General features: G+C 37.3%; 1 protein-coding gene across 1 annotated transcript in view; it reads right to left on the bottom strand.

Moving 5' to 3' along the window:
- The window catches only part of AGPAT5 (1-acylglycerol-3-phosphate O-acyltransferase 5), a 59,167-nt gene that overhangs the window by 21,112 nt on the left and 16,162 nt on the right, over positions 1-21,893 (bottom strand). Inside the window, exons 2-5 of the mRNA XM_086745245.1 lie at positions 20,914-20,983; positions 20,571-20,686; positions 14,813-14,902; positions 7,035-7,125 (exon numbers count right to left, since the gene is read on the bottom strand). Of these exons, the coding sequence (XP_086601371.1) occupies positions 7,035-7,125; positions 14,813-14,902; positions 20,571-20,686; positions 20,914-20,983 (367 nt within the window). The remainder of the gene's footprint in view (positions 1-7,034; positions 7,126-14,812; positions 14,903-20,570; positions 20,687-20,913; positions 20,984-21,893) is intronic.

The raw sequence follows: 21,893 nt of genomic DNA, 5'->3' as shown, positions 1-21,893 counted from the left end.
TACTCACTGGTGAGTTTTTGAATCCATGGTCAATTTTGGGGATTAAGATGGTCAGTGACAATCTGTGAAGTGCAACTGTAGAATACGCCCCTCTTACTCCATGTGCTACCAGTCAATTCTTGAAGGTTTAAGTAAAAAATGAGTGTGCACGTAATTAAAATCAATAAAGAAAGTCCATAATACATTATTCAGAAACACTCCAGTGCATGACAAACACGCAGCAAAACAGGAGTTCAGCACATCCTTTTAAAGAATCTGTTTTATAAAAACATTAACCACACATTCTTGCAATTACTTGATGATCTTTGCTAAAATCAACATAACAGTATTTAAACCCAAGTAGTTACAGTATAGTTACCTTGGCAAGCTGCCTGCATCCAATTCACAAAACACACTGTGCTTAAACTGTTTTTAATGTTGTGCAATACTAAGTTAGAACTCTCTGTCAAAGTATTTGAGGTCATGAGATTTTATTTTAAATGCCAACGAACATGAACTAGATGTCTGATAATGTAATACTCTACCTTGAAATGCTCTTCTGTGTTAGCTAACTTTTAAATGATAAACAGACATTAAAAAAGTGAAAATAATGTAAATATCTGAAAAAATAGGGTGAACATTGGTACTTAAAATATAATTGGTTTACTAGACTATATTACAATGCAGAATTACTTCAGAAACTTTGCAAGAAAACTGAATGAAATAAAGTAAGGTTTTAGTTTGGCAAGTCCAAAGGCCCAAATCACTAATGTCTATAGAATTGAGTTTTTCACCTAAAGACAAAAGAACAAAAACCCCCCAACGAAACACCACTTATCTAACCTCTCAGGGTGGAGTTACATATGTAATAGCTGAGTACAATCCTATGGAGGAGATCTCCCTTCCCCTTCCCTTCATCAAGGCAAAAAACTCACTGAGCTGTTCAGTGTGGTAGGCCACCTACATTTTCAGACTTGGACTCCATTAGTCATATTTCTATCCCTGACATGTGCACACACTACGTTATAAAATGAAAACAATAAAAAAAATCAGTTCTAAATTAAGAATACTCTATGTGTATTACCTCAGCACTACCACGCTTCATCAACAAAAGTTACGTGCTTACTAAAAGTGGATGTCAGAATTCATTTCAGGATTTTTCCTCCCTATAAAACCATGTTACTTGATAGTAATAAAAAACTGAAAGCAGGGTGAAAACCAATTTATTTCAGTATCAGTTAAATCTTTCTTTCATTCTTTTTTCCTTTTTCGTTTGTGTATGTGCAGGAGTGATATTAGACCAAAAGCTCTGCAATTACCTGGAGTGTCCTAAGTACTCACCCAATACTGAGCTCCCACCAGCCTTCTGGAATGCCCCCAGTGATCGAAGCCTTACTTATTGAAACCAGAGTCCAGAGTTAGACTTATCAAATGACATATGGTAGGAGAGCAAATCCATTTGTATGCTATTATTCCATCAACTTACATAAATATAACTCAGCTGGTGATAGTATACAAAAATTGCATGCTCTCATAAACAGTGTTTTCTCTTACCATGAACTAAAGTACATGAAAGGCAAGTAATCCTCTCATGAAGAGTATGACCATCCCACAGCAAAACATAGGAGACACCACACTTTGGTACACTGACTGCCATGATGGTTACCTCCAGAAATACAAGTTTTCTTCTTGCTTTCCTCAACTTAAATTTCTAAGGATGACCTCAATAACAGAAATCCTTTCTTCATTCTTATGGAATGTCTCTCAAATGTTACTCAAGGTATACTCCCCACTCTTTTTAAAAATTATGTTCTCCTTCCACATCTCGCTGTGCACATTTACATCAAGCTTGTTTACATGAAAATGGGTGGAAAAAATATCACCAAAACTTATTTTTTAGAGACAGTTCCAAATAACATTTCTGGATGTTAAGTACTTAAAATACAATCTAAAACCAATGCCAAGATCTAGAAGGGAAACAATTTCGATTAGCAGTGTTGAAATACCTCTTTTTTACATGACCTGTAAAAGCAATTTTGAGATAAGCATATCCTGCACGCACAAACATCTTAGTAGAAAGCATGATACTAGTTAAGATAAACTTAGCATTAAAAACCATTCACATTTGCAACTTTTCTGCATAGAAACAAGGGAGATAATAAACGAATACCTGAAATGTTTGCTTGATAAAATGACCTTTGTTAGAAGCCAAACAATTCCACAAATGGCTTTTCACCAGGGAAAACTGTTTTGTCTTCTATTCAGCAAGAGTACGCCAAGTCAAATTTAACAAGCTTCTTATCCCATTCTCTTTGACTTTTCAGAGTGAGCAACATTAGGAGTAGGAGGGCTTCAGATTATTCCTATTTATTTTCAAATCTTTAGAATGCCATTTCTTAACATTTGCATAAAATCCATACTCTACTAAGCCTAAGAAATTTGTAGTTGTTTGGAACATTATAGAGGTCTAGCTTATAGAAAATAATCAGAAATCTATACATTTTGGTAACACAGAAATGGAACAAATTTTATACCAGAAGCTAGTACAAAAAATAATGTATTTCCTGAATTTTACAGGAATTTTGTTCTCTAGTCCAGTACTACTAAAAAGACCCAGCCTTAAAAGACTTACAGTAATAGATAAATACATACATAAAATAAAAATTACCACTTCTAACATTATGACAAGATTATAGATTTAAATCCCTATAAAAAGATGAGTACCACCTACATATTTTAATTGCCTGGACTCAGCAAGTCTACTGACTAGTATGGAAGAATATCTGCATTTTTAAGATGCCTAAAGTAACAGATCAGAGCCTAAAAGGCACCACCAATATATAAGTTAATTGAATGACTGCAGCAGATTTTGAAGATGGGAATCACGTTAGCCAACTACTCCCTTACAATGGAAAACTAAAGCAAACTTTAAACTAAGATTACTGACTATATACTTAAGTAGTGGAAAGTGGATGGCAAAAGCTCAGGGGACAAGGAGGAAAACACAAACCTTCACATTCTTAGATCAGAGAGAGAGTGTGTTAAGGGAGAAATATTTCGTTTGATCATGAGAATCTTGCAAGATGTCCCATTAGAAACATGTTAGTGACCAACAATACTGAAATACAGAGAAAAAGAGAGCGCTTTCTGGTAGAGATTGCTAGATCGCTAGCCACCTGCTTCCCATGAGAAGACAACAAATAGCATCACGTTCAAATCCAGCAACATGGCATGTATCTCCATCAGACTGGAAATGTGGGGTTTCATTTGCCTCCGACAGAAACGTGAAAACCTGATAGAGGATGTCACCTGATATTCTGGCAACACTGCTTACATGGTTTCCCGTGGCTGTGAAACCCCAGCAAATATTGCTATTTTGGCCAACAAAGATAAATACATGACTAATTTTCTCACCTCCACAGACTTTAACTTGTTCTATGAATACCTCCTGCATTAATGCCATGATAAACAACCAAACAACTTAGTTTTAGAGAAATAATTTTTGCTTTTTGTTTTTAAACTTTGGGAAGTGCATTTTTCCTTCCCCAGCACAATCAAATGTACTTTGATTTTAAAATGCTGCCTGTTCTATCTTGCATAAAAATCTGATCTGATTGGAATTTTCTGTCATTTGTAAAATGCATAGAATAAGTAATCTTCAGTTTCTGAGGGTACTAGCATTACCCTGAGATGACAACATTCTCAATTTATCACCATAAAACCAGCACTCTTGGAAGAAAGCAACTTCCTGTATCCCACTGAATACAATTATGGTGGACAGAACTTAAAACAGAGTTCAGTTTAATTAGAATAGAGTTTTGTTGCTTCAAATCCATCAGTGCTGAAGGCTAATATGCATGTGTCAGCCTCCAACATGAAAACCAGGAATATTAATGCTCTAATTATATAATTTTTACCTCTAGATGGTTTCGGCATTCTTCAGTTTTAACAACAAAAACCTGGCAGTACATGCAACCTGAACTTGGCAAGGTCGTTAATGACAAATTTGTAAGATCAGTTCACGGGTTTCATTTTTTACTGTACAATATCCTTGATTTCTTTCTAAAAATAGTAAGAAAGCACATGGCCCTACTCCTTCCCTATAAGTTTTTCTGTGCTTTCAGTCTCAACTCATTCATATCCAGATGTACCCAGATCTATTTGATCTACCCTGTGTGTTTGATGTGCCTGTGCTTCAGAAAGAGGACATTCATCTGCTCTTGCTAGGAGCCAACCCAAGTCCTATGGCAGAATAAACTGTAACATGAAATACTGTCAGTATTTAAAACGTTGCCTTTCTTTCAAGGGCAGCCTCCATCATCTTTAAATTCTTTTACTCTGGTATCTTTCCATCCCATTCACAGACAGATAAGATTTATTTATATATTCATATCAATGAGGAAAGACATAATAGTTGAAATCAGCAATGTGAAAGTGTATCTTTGGATGTCAACCTAAGACTTTTTTTTTTTTTTTATTTCCTTTTGTTGAACTGGTCCTAGGACCAATTGTAAAGAGGTAGTAACTGTGTCCAAAACTGGTGTTTACTTAAAAAGAATATCAAGATATGAGATGCAGTTCATCAGCTGGTCATGCTAAGACCAGGTAATTAAATTCAGCCCCATAATTCTGCTTGAACCAATGAACTTTCTCTAGAAGACAATCCAGACCATGAAGAGTAAAAGTAAACAGAAACCCCACAAAACCTTTTCATACTTTCTCTATCCAAAAGTACTAAAACATATACACATGCTTATGTCAAAACCAGTATTTCGGACGGCATGATAAACATCAGTTATGCTTGTGCTTTAGGAATAGCTCTGTTAACTTCGTGTACAATACCTCTAGTCCTAAAATCAATTTAAAGTTTAATTCTTCTAGATTAAACCACTTTTTCCAATATTTCACTTGCACTACTTTCTGAACATATAAATTATGCAAAAACGCAGGAAAAAAATAATTATAAAGCTTACATTTGAAGGTATAAAACAAACAAAAACATTCCCCTGCATGTCTGTAAAGCCAACACTGAAGCACTGTGCTCTGTAACAAATATACTAAGATGACAAAAATAAATTATCAGTCTTCTTTCTGTCTCCACAAGGAATGAAACACAAACTTCAAACTAGAAGTTACAGTACATCCTACTTCCTCTGACTGGCAGAGCTACTGGGCATTCCTAGCTTTCCTAAAACTGTAGAAAATAAGAAGCTCCAAGGATCTTTTAGACAAGCACGCAATTGTGAGTTTTCAGTTCAGCTCTGCAGTGTCACGTAACAACCCTTGCACACTTACAAGGAGTGTGGCTAGCACTCAATCTACATGTGACCAACTGGTGAGGCGTTTGGTCACAGCTCTCATGCTGCAGTCCCAGCATGCAGCCAGCAACCAGGATCATGGTGGCACTGGGGCTGCTGGGTGGAAGCTGCAAGCCAGGGCCAGCACCGCTGCACAGCAGCATGATGGGACCCCAGGGACTCATCATCATTTCCTGCCGGCGGCCATGTGGAGTTCCCCGTCCCCGCAGTTCCCTGAGGGACTGGTACGTGCCTTGTACTGGTATGTGCCTTGTGGCTCCTAGCTGTCAGGATAGCTTGATACACAGCTTTCAGTGTCAGCTATCCCTGCTTCTCAGCATGCTTGTATGAGGGATGCTCTAATTCAAGTGCATATCAATCTTTGCACGAACGTGCAGGGAAGCAGGGTCCCATCCAGACTACTTCCCATTCTCTCCATACAAAAAGGAGAGACCAACAACAGAAGAATTTAGTAGTGGCGAAAAGTAGATCAAGAGGATTCTGCACTAGAATTGGAGATGATTCCTGTTTAATATTTGTCTTCAGAGTTTTTAAACGGAGCAACCCTTACAAAATAAAAGTAGACCAGGAAGAAAAGCACCAGAAGAAATGAATATGTGCTCTGAAAGGACAAAAGCAGCATTTTACTGTTTTGGAGACTGTAGAGATATAATTAAGAGGTTTATTAAAATCATAATAATGATGAGAGCCCTTTCTATTCCCTGAAAACGGAGAAGAAAAAACCCCTATCAAACCCCCTCTCCGAACTCTCAAAGAACTTCCAACATAAATGAAACATTTGACTTTCATTTCCGAGAGGAAACTGAAGCGATGAATAAATACATTATGACTTAAGCTCTCTTGCTTATACACGCAAACAAATTCCATTCTTCCCAAAGAGAAGAAAAGCATATATCCTTTTGGAAAAGAGCTAACAATACTTAATAGCTTGATGATATCAACAGGCTGATTCACAGACTTGTGAACTCATTTCAGTGTGTCACAGAAATAAATTTACCGGACCTACTTGCTACTTTTTGTTTACCTTCAGAGTGAATTACTTCACTTTTGGTCAACAGGAAAAAACAAAACCAGGAAACAGGTTCACTGAACTGTTTGACTTAAAAGTTTACGTGTATTGTGCGTATGATGTGAGAAAAAATGAAAAAGCTTGGGACCCTAAAATTTTTTGCAAGCCCTTCCAAAGATGAAGTAATTCCATGTGTTGTTATAGAGACAACGCCAACAATCAAAGCGGCTACAGAATAAAGTGCAACTGAGGAAGGGTGAGACTGGAAGGTGGGAGAGGAACAAAACCAAAAAGCCACGGCAGTACTAACAGTAAAAATGAAGTGACGGAAGACTTTCTTTTAAGGCATAACAATCTCTAGGCAAAATTTCTTTATACCGAGGAACAACTGTAATGTCAACTTAGAACAGTGCCCTGATCCAGTGCAGGTAATCCTTATGCCCCTGGAGGAGTAAGAAAAGGATACAGATAGAAATTAAAGAGAGCTTTCTTAAGAATGAATACTCTTGCACAATGTGAAATGCATGAAAGGTTTGTATATAAGCTACTCTCAATCTTACTCTGTGGAAAGAGAAACGCTGGCTTATGCTATTCTAACCTTTAAGTATCAATCAAGCAGGCTTAATAGTCCTGTTATGGTGAGATAATCTTCACATTACATAACAATTTTACATAACATATGTTAACACTGTAACAAAAGAGTGATTTCAAAGCTTTTTTTTGCTTACCTTCCTTTTCAGCAAATGATTGACTATCTGCAATGACTTTTGGTATTTCTGGATTGTAACGAGTCCCCTCTGGAAAAATCACTAAATACATCTGTAGGATTAAAAACAAACAAAACAGACAAGTTCTTATAATGAATGTAAGCTGATTCCTTTTACAGAAATTATCATTACTTGATAGATCCATATTGTATTCAGTTTACATCATCGATTACTGTAAGGATCCAAAGAAAATCAGAATACTTGAGCTAAATTTTTTTAGCTCTAAGAAACTTACTGTTCAAGGTTCAAAACAATTTTCTTTTAATGTACAGCATAGAAGGCTGCCCAGGTGATTTTGGAAGGGAGAGAGCACATGTCAACAGAAGTGAGTAAGTCAGTAGCAGCTGATATCAACAAGAGTTGATAAAAAAGTTTTGTTAAGTGGGATAAGAGGAGATTTTGAAAAGACAGTCAAATAGGTCACAGATGACCTAAATTATATTTTTCTTTAATACTGATCTTGCATCTAGTCTTTCCTTATACTGAAATATACATTTAATTCCACTCATAATCAGAAATACTCTTAATTAAAATTATGACAGATCAGCTACCTTAGGTGCCTATATGCATCTCACTGTATTAGACATTAAATATATTATGAACTTAAACTCATAGTTCAGCATAATTTGAACTTTAAAGTCACTTTCCTTTAAACATGCATGTCTGCAAAGTTAGATTTCCCAAGTAAATTAGTTTGCTTGGCTATTCAGCAACAACTGTCTATGGGTTCTCAAACCATTACACAGGTAAAGATTGCCTAAGTATCCACATATCTGACTCTAAAATGATGTAACTAAATAGAAGCAGTTGAATCTGATTAATTTTCCATTTGCTTTTGAAACAGAACAGAGCTTTCCATCTCTCTCTCTTTGTGTATGTGTGTGTCTTGCATAATCTCCTGCATACAAAGTTGATGCAAAACATCACTTAAGCACTGAAAATTTCATGTTGGGAGGTCATCTGCAGAAGACAAGGCTATGGCCACAAATGGTAACTAGCATGGAGTCGAACATGACACATTCACAGTAAAATCAGGCCTACTTTACCTAGACTAACTACTTAATTTGTTATCTTTGCAGAAACAAATCTTGAGAATTATTTGAAATAAAAAGAGATAGTGGATTTGCAAAACAGTCCAAGAAGGATTATCAGTGAGTACAGGAAGACACTGTACAAGTGGGAGTGCACACCATGAAAATATGCAAAGTTAAATAAAAACTCAGAAAGAGTCACACAGAAATAGAACTTTGTGCTTCTGGCCCAGAAAACATCAGAGTGTGCTGGTATTTGCACTTAACGATTGGAGAACAGCTAGGGAACAGGCTGAATGCAGAAAGGCAGGACCCAGAAAGTGTACTCTCCAGAATTAGCCTACAGTGAGGAAGGCTGAAAGATGCACTAAAATGCAGAGCAGGGAAGAAATCTAGGAACTGTGCCAACCAGTGAAGCCAACAGGAGATCAAGAAAGAGGAGAATCGAGTACATAGCCTAGAATCTGGCAGGGGAAAAAGAAAAAAAAAAGATAAAATACTAAGAATGGCAAAACCAGTGCCAGTAGAGTGGAGTAAAGAGAGCTAGAGGAAAAGCTGTACTTGCCGTGGCACATTTAGGGAGGAGGAGAACCGGTGGATTGCAGAGGCAGGTCAAGTTCAAGAATGTTGAAGGAATGGCAGAAACCCAAGATGTATACAGATTTGGTGGGGAAAGAACAAAAGAAAATGGGTTTAAGAGGCAAGGTGCTTACTTTTTTCTAACACAAGAGTAGCATAAGGACAGGGATGAGTACAGGAATCCTTAGACCCAGCTGCAGTCCACACTTACCCCAGTCACGTACACATTTAGTCTATGCAGTACACTGTTGAGATATTTAAGTGACTAAGTAAAACTTCTCAGAGTTAGATGGAAAGGGCATAAAATTCAAATCCAGATGCACTTTTTTTCCCCTCTCATAAACCTGCTTATATTCTAACCACATTATTTGGATCCTCAAAACGGTACTCCAATATGAGGTTACTCCCCTCGCCCCCGTCACTAAAGACTGAATGCTCAGCTTCAAAGGAAAATACAGTGATTGTAACAGGTAGTAATCAACACAGCAAAGAAAGTGAAGCGTGCAGGATAGAAATATCATTCCTGGTACAGAGATCAGCACTTAAAAGCATGCAACATCACCAGTCTTCAAAGCAGATAATCAGCCACCAAAAGCTGATTATACAACAGAGAACAGAATCTACTTATTCCAGTCCTACGTGCGTAATACAAATTAGAGGCTGAAATGATATTTTAGTTATTCTTGTAAACCTTTAAAACATAAGCAGCTGAACAGGTTGTTGACCAGAATCTGAATAGCTCTGATTTGAAAGCGTACCAACAAGACAGAGAAGTGGCCTTTGCTTTAAATTCAGCATATATAAACCCAGTATGTAGCTCATTAGGAATACTTTACCTGAGTAAAATTCATGAATGTAAACAGATATCCTACTTGTACAGTCCTGCGCAAGAAAACACATTCTGCCAGTGCAATTCAGCCTACCAAACCTACTTGTATGACTGGCTTTTCTCCCGCCATGGGCAGCAGAAGCTAAATCCTTAAGCAGTATTTCCAAAGATTAGAAGAACTACAAATGTCTAAGATTTTAATAACTAAATAAGCTCCCCTGAATTTGGATTTAGAACTGTTGAGTTGTAGGAGCATTTTAACTGCCTAGAAACAATAGCTGCAGCTAAGCCAATTTTTCATACAGAATTTTTCATTTAGGGCAATTAGCTCCATAAAAGTTATGTACTTTATCACAGTGACTGCAAACTACAGTGCTCATGTTCAGAATGACATAGAAAATTTTGCATTATCACAATCCCTGATTCACTGATGTACCAATTTTAACCCAAGCACAGTAGGTCCCTATTTTCAGTTACATGATACTTTCATGTCTGTCTCTGTGTAACGGGCAGGTGTCAATACACTCGCTATCTCTCATCAATTTGAAAGCTTCAAAGAGTGGATCAGGATTAATTTAGTAGAACTCTACTGATTCTTGCTGGAGCCAGAAAAGAGGCAGGGGCTACCCGCAGAGTCCCTAGCATAACGTCAATGAACTTGCCACAATCCACAAATGAAATGAACAGATGATGGTAACTGTTTTCACCCAACCAGCAACTCTATATTCATCTCCCCAGTGTTGTCAAGGTCTCCCAGACAAAAAGAAATAGCAATGGCACTGAGAGGGGCCGTGCTTACAAAGGGAGGAGTAGGGCAGTGGAGGAAGTCCTTGAGACAGATCAGAGTGCCAGAAAAAGAGCTGGTACAGGTGGAGCAGCGGAGAGGGGCACGAAGCAACACACCAGTCCTTGGAGTATAGAACAAAGTCAACCCAGACATCACGAACATTCAGCAAGAAGAGGCAACCAAGACAAAAACTGGCCGAGGACAGGGCTTTGGAGGGTGTCCTGGAGAGTGTAGCTGCCACTGTAGAAGAACATAGGGCATCAAGAAGTGGTAACTACTGACTAAAGATATCTTGCATTTACTGTGCTGTTCCTGGATGGGTGACAAGGAGCAAATAAGTATTTTTATTTACAAAGTTCAAAATTATATTAAACAATGCATTTGCTTAGTTTTAATATTTATTATTGCATCCTGACAACTAGATAGATTTATATCTGAATCCATTTAGACCACTGCCTTGAAGATACGCTTCTGGGGAACTAGATGAGAAACATTAACATTCAGATCAATAACTGAAAAAGATATGGTATGAGAAAGCATATCTGGTATAACCGGAATGAAATACAAAGGTGATGTGAGGAAAGCAGGCAAGGACATTCAGAATTTACAACGAAGTTGTCAGGGATTTGCAAATTAGTATATGACAAAATAATTACATTCAGCCTTACAGCAGTTGTATTAAGGTATCTGTCCCCTCCAGGTTTTTACTCTTTGGCTCACAGTGCTTCACATGACAAAGACACAGCCTGTGACTGAATGAATGACAAAAACAAAACACATAGTAACCAGCTAAATATTGCCTGCACTTGGTTAAATTCCACATCTCAGAAGGCACATTTCCTACTCTTGATGCAGGATAAAAAGAAATGTAACTTACATTTTCAGTTCTTAAACTGAATAGTTTGCTGTTCAGGAGAGTTAACTTCCTTTATAAAACAAGCAGATTCACTATATCAAATGTCAGCTGGATATGTTGTTACACTGAGAAATGTGTTTATCTTGTTACAGCTTGGATTAAAACAACATTAACACAAAAGTGTCTTCAAACCGTGTGACAGTCTGTCTGCTCTCACAACAAGACACAAGACTGCAATTTGTTAACAATCAGTCAGATTTTAGCTAATTTTAAACAAAATAACAACTTTTGAACTGAGTTTTGCCAACAAAAAGCCCAGTAATGAACCATTTGAATGCACACTTCAATGACAGTTTGAGAAGCAAAATAATTTCCAGAGAGAAGTAAGAAAATGTATTAGTTTAAGATCTCCACTAAGAAAACACAGGTGCAATAGCATTTCAGTCTAGCAGAGTTTTGCACATGTAATATTGCTGCATCTGGGAAGAAGAGCAGCGCAACTGCGAACAGCAGTTCAGAAAAAGAGGCTGTTCAAGGCAGGCAGGTGGAAGTCATAAGACAAGGCAATCAAGGAGCATCATGTAGTCCACTGTCCCTACACAAAATGAAGCATACCAGATCACTAATCCAGTTCTACTGTGAATGTAGGGGCCAAGAGGCGGACTTATTATTTCTGTCTGTGTTCCACCTCCAATTTACTTTTTATTAAAAAAAAAAAAAAGAAAAAAAAAGAAAAAAAAATCCCCACCACATGACATGAGACCTTGCTATGCTAATGAGAACAGATGACTGCTTCTGCCTTCCTACACGTCTTCAGTTTCTTAATGGGAATAGGGATGGCTCCGTACAGACTGAACATTAATCATTTGGATTCTTTTGTTTAAACTGTACGTGGGGAGAAACTGCAAATAACAAGTGACCCTTAGCACAGATTCCTGTCCATCTCCTCTCTACTGGCATATAATTCTTTTCTTAGCAGCTGAAAGGCAAGCTTTTCTCTAACACTACATTAAAGAAGAACTCTGCCACATTCACACAGAATGACCAAGCAACAACAGCTACTTCCTAAATTGAGGAAAAGCCCACCCTGAGCTGTAGCCTCCAGTGCATAAATTTTAATAAAAATTCCAGAGTAGTAAATTAATTATTTTTGCATGAAGCTGATGAGTTCAGGGCGTACTTACTTTACTGATTAAAAGGTCTTCATTTTAAAAGCAATATGGTTGCAATAGGACACAGTTTATCATGTTAATCTCCCAGCAGTAATTGTAGGTTAAAGGGCATTTACAGCATCTACATTTAAATTCTCAAAGTGGATTATAGAAAATTTAGTCTGCCTTCAAATGACAACTCAGTGGTCTGTGTCTTTTACCCTAGCAGATGCAAACATTTGTCTCCGTAAATAGGCTTTTGACAGCTTTGATTTTGTAAAACTTCAGTGTCACTCCCTATATGGTTTGACTGAAAGAGATTTAAAACAGAATGCATTTCTGCAGCAGTTACACTTACTTCTCTTCTATGCTGCTACCCTAGATAATACAACAGAAATGGTAACAACCGCCTGGTAAGCACATCCAGGTTCTGTAACCATTTCCAACACCACTGAACTTCTAGATAGCCAAATTACAACCAAAAGAAAAAAAAAAAAAGGCAACCAAGTGGTCCCAAAATTCATTCAGCATTAGCTTGCATAGGTTAGGTATAGGTTTTCAATTCACACACAACTGAGGAGGGAGAAGAAAGATGATTCCAGAAAAAAAAAAGTCTTCTGGATTTATTTCATTTATTAATCACACATACAAATCCACCACGGAAAGCAGAACCCATGGTGGATGTAGCTTTAAAGAAAAGCTTTATACTTAAACCTCCCCTTACATTCCAGCTGGGCTAAAATCACACACTGGTCTGTCCAGTCAATTTATAGCACTGGAGCAACACCAAACATCACTTGTAGGTTTCCAAAGAGAAGCAGAATTAGATGAGTTTCTAGGCACATCTGCCTAAGATTTTATTAAAAAAAAAAAAAAAATCCACATTTCTAGAAAGCAGACTGATTTAATGCAGAGTTCAAATCAAGACTCTTATCACAATCAAAGCCTTACTGTTACAATAAACCCCTGCATTTAAGAGGAGCAGAGGGAAGCCTGGAAGACAGAATGAACCAGAGGCTGCCTCTTTGGCTAGCAAGAAATCCATGGTCCTAATGCAGGTAAACACCCTGCTAGAGTACTTCATGCAGACTAACTAAAGCAAAGTTAACCAGCACTCCGCAGGAGGAGCAATTGCTTAGGTGGATGACTACAACTATGTTTCCTACATTCTGCAGTTTGTCTTTGCCTATTCCATTACACTGCAAGTTTTACAGAAAGTAAAATCTTTGCCACCGACATAAAAAGAATAACTTGATGCAACGCAGCCTTTTCACATCCCAGGACTCTCCCTGGTAACGCAGGCAGAAGTTACCACTGTTGAATACGGCCATCTTCTCCATGTGGATATCATTAGATTAGACATTGGATAGGAAACTTCTCCGTAATGTATTTCTGGCCTTTGTAATTTATATGCTAAAAACTGTAAACAGATCCACTTTCTCATCTTGATTAAAAACAAAAAAAACCCTGCTCATGCTAAATCTTAGTTCAAGACAAAACAAGTTTGAGCACTGTCTTAAACATGGACACTTTACTCATTTAAGCCTCTCAGTAAGCATAAGGCTGGTTTACTTTTTCAATACAGACACGTGCACAAACATAACACAATATCTCCCAAATATAAAAGAAAGAAAAAAAAGATGGTTATTATGAAGGTCAAAACAACCTATGCATTCCTTTACCCAAGCCTCAGCTTATAAAAGATTTGCCACTTAGGATTTGAAGTGGCAAGTCCTAATCACATCATTTTAAATAAAATGAAAGCGTAACTGTTCTGAATCAAGGCTTGCTGAGTTGGTTTTCTTAAGTCTATCCAAAAAGGCAGAAAACATTTTAATGCACAGCAAGTAATGGAAGCGAAGCACAGTGATTCTAACCACTGAGCCACAAACCATACAGGGAGTCATGAGAAAAGTCACTTGGCAGTAACAATCATTCTTCAAATAGAAAATTATCAAAGAGTTCGGGGAGGGGGGGGGGTGTTTGGTTTTGTTTTTTTTTTTCCTCTCCTTCAGGCATAGTAGACAAAGTTACTCAGTTCTAGGATGTCACTGCCATTAAAAATGATTGATCATTGAGATGATTAATTAAGATTTGGTAAGAATGGTTCTTGACTTTCAGAAGATAAAACAACTGCTGTTCTACAAAAATACCTGTCTCTGACAAGCATACAGTAGTCAAAATGTTGTCTTTTGAAACACAGGGAACACTAACAGTGGTTTCTCACGGAAGGTGCTACAGCTTATATTCTAAGATTTACTCCAGATTTCCCCTGCCCTCTACAGACAGAATCATGAAGTGTGTATCATTCATAAAGTCAAATTTCCCTAAGTTTAATTAAAGGCATCACTCTAATCACAGAAAGTAACTGTAAAAATACAGGAAGAAAACAAATCCTTTATTACTGTCTTGTAGTTTGTAGGTATCAGGCATGGCTCATTTCTCCAGTAAGCCTTTGCCATTAAAAAAGTCAAAGAAATGAGGAGGAAGGAAGGCATAATCTCACCGGAGTCTCAGCTTTCGTCTGGGCCCGCAACTTCTCTCTCATTTCTTTTTCATTGAATTTGGCACTTCTTTTTACATAGACTCCTCCATGCTAACAGAGAAAAAAAATGAAAAGTATTAAATATTTAAGTAGTTTAATATAGAATAGCTGATAGAAGAACAAACAAGACAACATTGACAAGTCACCTTTATGACTCATGCTGCAAATTGCCCACAAGACACTTTCTCCTAGGATGAAAGCTCCTGAAACTAATTTTATATTTGCATGTATTTAAGTTCACAAAATCTTTTTAAATAAAGATCAGAGCTAGAAAAAAAATTAGAAGACATCTGAAATGTCTTGTTTAAAGGTGTTAAATAATTAACTGGAAGATGGCATTGGAACAGACCCCAGGGATCTGTCTACTCTTGACAACACTGATGAGCAGCTTAACTTGTCTATCAAGGGAAAAATCACACAACTGAAGCTACTCACAAACATGTACCCATAGGCCAATGTTTTCAGTTTTATGTGCCTGCTCTTAAATAATGACTACTGCAAATACTGGAACTACAAGTATTGCACTTATACATACAAAATTTATGAGTAGGACAAAAGTAACTAGCATAGGTCTTGAAAACTTCTATGCACTTTATTAGAGAATCAAACTTTTAATAAAGTTATATACTGAGATAATAATTGAATAAGTAACACAATCTTTAGAAGACAATGGATTTCATACAAGTATTTTTACTGAAAATCATTATAAAATGTTAGACCATTTCCTGGAGAAGATTCATTTTAGAAGTTGTTCCACACAATTTATCACAAAAACTTCAGTAAAAGGACTATAGTAAACTACACACAAAGCAAGAGAGTTACAAAGGAATTTCCCTCTTCCATCACTTTGTTTTAGCTTTGTTTTTGCATAGCTAACAGAGGATGTAAACATACATGCTCCAAAATGAACTACTGATACATTGAATTCTGGAGGGGGGAAGAAAGAGAAAAAAAAAAAAGCTTACAAATAAAACAGGTTAATTTTTAAGGTACATTGTTTTCATTGGTTTTCTGATTGATTCCCTAACTTGGTAATACTCTTCTCTGCCCACCCTGACTGCTGGCATTAGGATTTGTCAAATAATTTGTCCGTTTACAGCTTTGCAAACTCTTAACAGAAAGGTGACAATAAGATGAAAACTACTGAGAGCTGAACCTCATTCAAATGTCGTATCTCAGGAAAAGATGGTACATTGAGAAACAGAGGTGGTGGCATGTGTGTGGGGAGCTATAATTTCATTTGCGTGGCATGGACAAGAATAAAATTTGAGGGGTTAGGAGGAAGCAGGCGGAAGAGGCAGTTATGCAAAGTGCTCTCAAGTCTTTGCTTTTCATGGTGTGGGGACATGACCACGCAAACTGCTTAGCTAGTGGTATTTGATGTGACTTTTGAGTTATTCTCCAAAAGCTGCAGTGAAAAGGAACAGAAAGTCAACGGCGTATTAACTCCATATTAAATATTCTGTCTTAACAGAATCGCGTGTGGTTCCCTTCCAAGGCGAAGGAGCCAGCTGCAACACTCAGCTGTGCTGCTGGGGCTGGCAGGGGACCAAAACCAAGAACAGAAACCCCCAGCCCACCAAGCCTGGCCTTTAGCAGGCTGAAGCACGATCCCACAAGCAGTGTACCAGTCCCTGATAGATCACGGCATGAAGAGAAAAACGTTCACCAGCTGTGCAGCAGAGCACCACATGTTATCTACACACTTCACATGTCAGACCGTTTTTAAGATCTGGCACCATTAAAGGGAAGTAGAAGTCTTACTCTGTACAGTGACACTCAGCACAGCAACTGCTTTCAGGAAGGGCAAACTCAGTTTAGCACGAGAAATAATGCATCCACTATAAAAGACTTCCATGCAATCGGTAAATCATCATTCTGTGTAAGCTCAGCTAGGTCAGGCTTTGACAAATGATGGAAAGCTGAAATCAAAGTCTTCTCTTATTTATCAAATTACTAACCAGCTGCAGTAAACTAGGAAAATACTGAAAACCATCTTTTCCGTCTTTAATTTGTGAACTTGGACAAATCAAGTTACTGTTGTACAGTTCACTTGGGGACACTACAACACAGGCTTGGTGTCCCCACGTCAGACCTTTTCATGCTCAACATAGATTTGTAGTTCTCAAGTAAATAAGAGTATACAGTCACTTAACATAAGAACAGACAAATTACATACTGTAAGATCACAATTCACTGCATGCAATCCAACTACATAAATATGTCAGCTCCCTATGGCAAAGGGTTAAAAAGCTAAAGAGAGGTAAGATGCCATACTAGCTAAATATTTGGCTAAAATTCAGTAACAAACAAAAGGGTGCACAAGCTGATGCTGAATAACAGAAAAAACAAAGACATACTTCCTATGCTAAAAAGTCAAGCAAACTCTGGGATATCAAAAATATTTATGAAAATTACATCCCAGCCTCACCAGGTGGTACAAGATGAATAGGAGCTAGCTGCATTTTGGTGGAGAAAGATAGCGCAAAAAAAAATTTCAGATCCACCCAAAAATAATAAAGCCAGTTTTATGAAAAGAAATAGCTCTCCCTAATAATTCAAACCTGGAATATAACAGGTTAATTTAAGTAGTTCTTTTCTTTTCTTGCTATTAGATGGCTGCCTCGAAAGAAGAATGCTAGTTATGCAGTTGTATATAGCTCAAATTCCCTGATTTGTATTGCATTTCCTTTTCAGTAAGAGATCAAATATATGAATGCTTTTCAAAACAGATTTCTGGAAGTACTGTTTTTAAGGTTATAATTTTTTTCCGCTGTACTTTAAAAGCCCCTCTCTCAGTCAACAATGGACGATGTTTACAAATATACTTCCTTTGTGCCTGAAATTCTCTCTCCTGGACATCCAGACCACGTTTATTTCCAAACAGGATGTTTACCTGAGGCAGGGAATATGAATTCCGTGAGCATGGCGTAATTACGTGGCTCTGGAAACTTTTAGTGGAGTGTAAGTGACATCACTGACAGAACATCAACAGGAAGGGCAGGAAGTGTTTTATGTTTTTGCACTGTTTGGTGTGATAAAAACAATAAAAATACCTATTAGCGTGCACTGCAGTCCTGCTGCATCCCGTCTTGTTCATTTAAATACACATGCATCATCGCTGTCGGTAAGCTACCTTTCATTTGTGTCACTGAATTAAATATATCTATAAAATATATATATATTATCACCCCCCACTAAATTTTGTAGTGGTTTTATGTTTTGAGGAATCCAAAGCTGAAGAGATTTTATTTAATATATATGTGTTGATTTAAAATGTGGCCTACACACAAATTAATTTCCACAGGAACCTTCTTTTAACAGTCAATATAGCAGTCACGAAACTAAGCACCAGATATTCCAGACAGCATACTAATTTTCCAAAATCTTGAAAAAAAAATAATTTCTGGACACCTAGTAATAGCAGATAGAATATATATCCTGTCTGTATTTTAATTAAAGCAGACTTAAATCACTACCAGTGTAACAACTACAGGCAAGGACAAAGAGCAAAATATTTCCATGCAGCAGACTGGTCCCTTTAGTGGGAGAAATATGTGGAGAACCAGAGCCATTAGACAATGGAAAAGTCCATTTTCTCCCAATGGATACCTTCAGTGAGGTACAACAGAGTGCAACAGTTTGTACTTACTTAGGGGAGTGGGACAGCAAACTCACAAATAAAAAGAAATCATGATCAGTCTTCTTATATTCTCTGCAGCATATTTTCCTAAACATAGCAATTTTGAAAGAAAGGAAGGCAACCACCCATGCTGCAGTCTATATTTATAGACTACTCGCTGTCTAAGGCATTCATCCAGAAGACGACAAACATTTTCAACCATCAAGCTGAAACCAACACCCAACTGGGATCTCCCTGTATCTCAGGAGACACTCTAACCTCTTACACGCTGAACAGACAGTAGGAAACTCAACCACTACCTGTGCTCTAAGATAAAATGGCGAGACAGTTCACACCCTAGAAAGGCATCTTATGTGACATTATTCAAGGGTCTGAACCTCTGTTCAAATTAGATACTTGCAAGGTTACGTCTGATTGCTGGGAAAAGCGACTGTTTAGGGGGCTTCCTATTCTTCAGCCTACTAACTAGGCAGTTCATGGATCTGTCCCTGCCTTCGTCCAACGCTCTCTGAACCCAGTCCAACTTACATTAGTGTACTGGACGCAGTTTCAGACTCAACTATCACACAAAGGCTATCCTGCCTCCTCCCCTCTTTCCACCCATGGCCACATACTCCAAGTATTCCCCCTCCTGCTGGTTCTAGAAATCAACTGATTTGACTTGACTTATGGATGCAAGACTGCAAGCAGTGAGAGGAATGTGCAGCCAAGGGAGACAGTAAAGCCTCCCATGTGGATAAAGCTGCCTATGTAGTAGGCAGCAGCTGCCTACTCTTTATATGCTCCTTTATAAACTAATATATAGCTCAGATCATACCTGGCGTAGTATTTCTCTCACTAGCCCACATCCTCTTGCACTGGGCTGACAGCCAATTCAATCAAACTGCCTAATTCTATCAGAAGTATTTTTCTAAGTGTTTTTTCCTTTTCTTTGCTGGGGGCGGTGGGGAGGGTGGTGGAAAGCAGATTAATGTTCAGGGAATAAGTAAAGGATCAAAGACAGAAATCGAAGGAGAAAAATCTTATTGAGCAAGCACTTTGGAACAGTAACCCAAAACTTAATCCATTTCTACTCTAATAACTTAGCCCCCATCTAAATCCCAAGGTAAGTACCGTGAAGCCATTATCTGATCACCTTGCAAAATGTATCAATACTTCCAAAACCATCCACCTCTACATTTTATTTAATTTGTATATAGAAATAGTCTTGTTTTCAGAAAAGGCAAAGAACAGACATGACATATTCAGGGAGGATTTTAGGAAGGTACATGCCATGTACACTGTTCTCCACCATTTTAGATTAAAGATCACACACACAGAGTACATTAGCTGTGCAGCGAACATGTCCCACTGTTTCTTTAGTAATTGTATAATTTTGAGTCACACCAGGTTGAGCTCTCAAACTAAAAGGAACAAGAGGAGCAATACGTAGGAAGTGGAAAAAGTAAAGGTAGTAACAGGCCCCCCCCTACTAAACAAAACCACGACATTGGCACACTGTCAGACTCAGGTTTACAGTGTTTTCGCTTAACTGAAGTCCAAAGCAAAACCATCAGTGCTGTTATGGAGGCTGGGATCTGCTTTTCCTCTACCCTATACTAAGGTCCAGTTTTCCTCCTTTATATTGTGCTAAAACAACACCATTGAAAAAAATAAGTAAGTACACCACAGCAATGTCAATTTACTCCCAATTTGTAGCATGATTAAAAAAACCTCCAAACATAGGAAAAAGTCTGTTTACACCTACTGCTGAGTGGGTTTTTCAGCTGTAAAAAGAACAAGTTATAGAATATTCTGAAATGCTTCTAACAGACTCGACAGTTTTAATTGTAGTAATAAACATCTTCCATAAAAAGTATTCATTTAGAAAAGTAAAAGATTAAAAGATTAAAAGATTCTTTAATAAGTGTCTCTCAACTAGGATACACATACACTGAGTAAAATCAGCTATTTTCATGTTCAAATAAACAAGTGCCAGCTCAGAACTACATCTTCCCAGCACATATGGAAAATGGAAGGAAAGTTCATCTTACATATTTGACTCACAAATAGCAAGGGAAAAGTGAATGGGCTTACCTGTGAAAAATACCAGCCATACAGCGGAAGCCATTTTAACCCATCTTTCAAGACATACCGCACATGCCCGAGAGCATTCTGCCTAATTGCCAGCATGTCTGCAATAATCCAATCAACTGCAAAGACAAAAGCCCAAAACGTTTAGTTAAACTAGCTGTTAATTGCCACTCATGAAACAAAAAGTGCATATTGTACATATAAATATCATTAAAGGTTTCTAAATTAGAAGTTCTGAACTGAAAGTTCTTGCTCGTTAGGCCAAAACTGGAAAGAGGTGCAGTAAACAGGTACGTAGATTTTAAAAATCTATAAAAGTGCTAAGACAAACAAAAAGCCCACAAACCTGTACACTGATGATTTGATAAATATATTACATTTTCTTTAGTTTTTGGCAAATCCCCATAGATTATTACCTAAAAAAAAAATATATAGAAATGTATTATTACTTTATTTTCATTTCATTAGGCAGTGATGCAATCCAATGCAGTAATTAGCTACTTACTAGGAAACCTACCAGCAAGTTAGCACCATTAGCACCATTAACAGACGGTTGATCAAATTTTGTTTTCAAGGCAAGAATCCAGGTATTGGCAAACTGAGATATTCAGTAAATATGTGAACAAGAGATCATCCAGCATACAGTAAAGAGAATATTACTTACTTGAATTAATTAAAAAAAAAAAAACCACTGCATGCACAATAAATTTTAACCGAACATTATTTGTAACAAGTCAGTTGACAAGTCAATTCTGAACAGCATCCAAGAAACTAAAACAAGATTTTGCTGTAGTAGTAATTTTCTCAGTAAGTTTCAGGAGAATTTATAACCTCACTGCTGACACTTTAGGTACCACAGTTTAGTGCAAGGTAACAATAAGAGGGTCTGATCTTACAGTTCAGGTGCAAAAATTCCACTGAAATACAAAATTATCTCCCTACTCTCACTTATGGAGTTAAAGCTTTATTTTTCAAGTATGCACTTTTCCAGCAGTATTATGCACTAGGTCCATAAATACTGTTTTCTTTAATTTCAAGTTAAGATTCCACCATGAAGTTTCTGGCAAAGAATGTTTTAGAAGAAGGGAAAAGCCCCAATACAACAAATCACTAAACCAGAAGGTTCTGAATGCTATCTGTGCTTTTTTAAAATGTAAGAAAATAAGAACAAGAGGAAAACAAGATCTATCCTTGACATTTTAAGAGCCACCTCACACAAGAAACAGTGTTTAAAATACAGAATTTATAACTTCAACTTCTAAAAATTTCCACTTCAATGTACAAAGTCAAAATATCAGTGTAATCAGATCCAATTCAAAGTATTCA

This window comes from Chlamydotis macqueenii, chromosome 3, assembly GCF_036417535.1.
Source record: "Chlamydotis macqueenii isolate bChlMac1 chromosome 3, bChlMac1.mat, whole genome shotgun sequence".
Taxonomy (NCBI): Eukaryota; Metazoa; Chordata; class Aves; order Otidiformes; family Otididae; genus Chlamydotis; species Chlamydotis macqueenii.
Note: the sequence above shows the minus strand (reverse complement) of the source record. Positions and strands in the feature narration are given on the sequence as shown.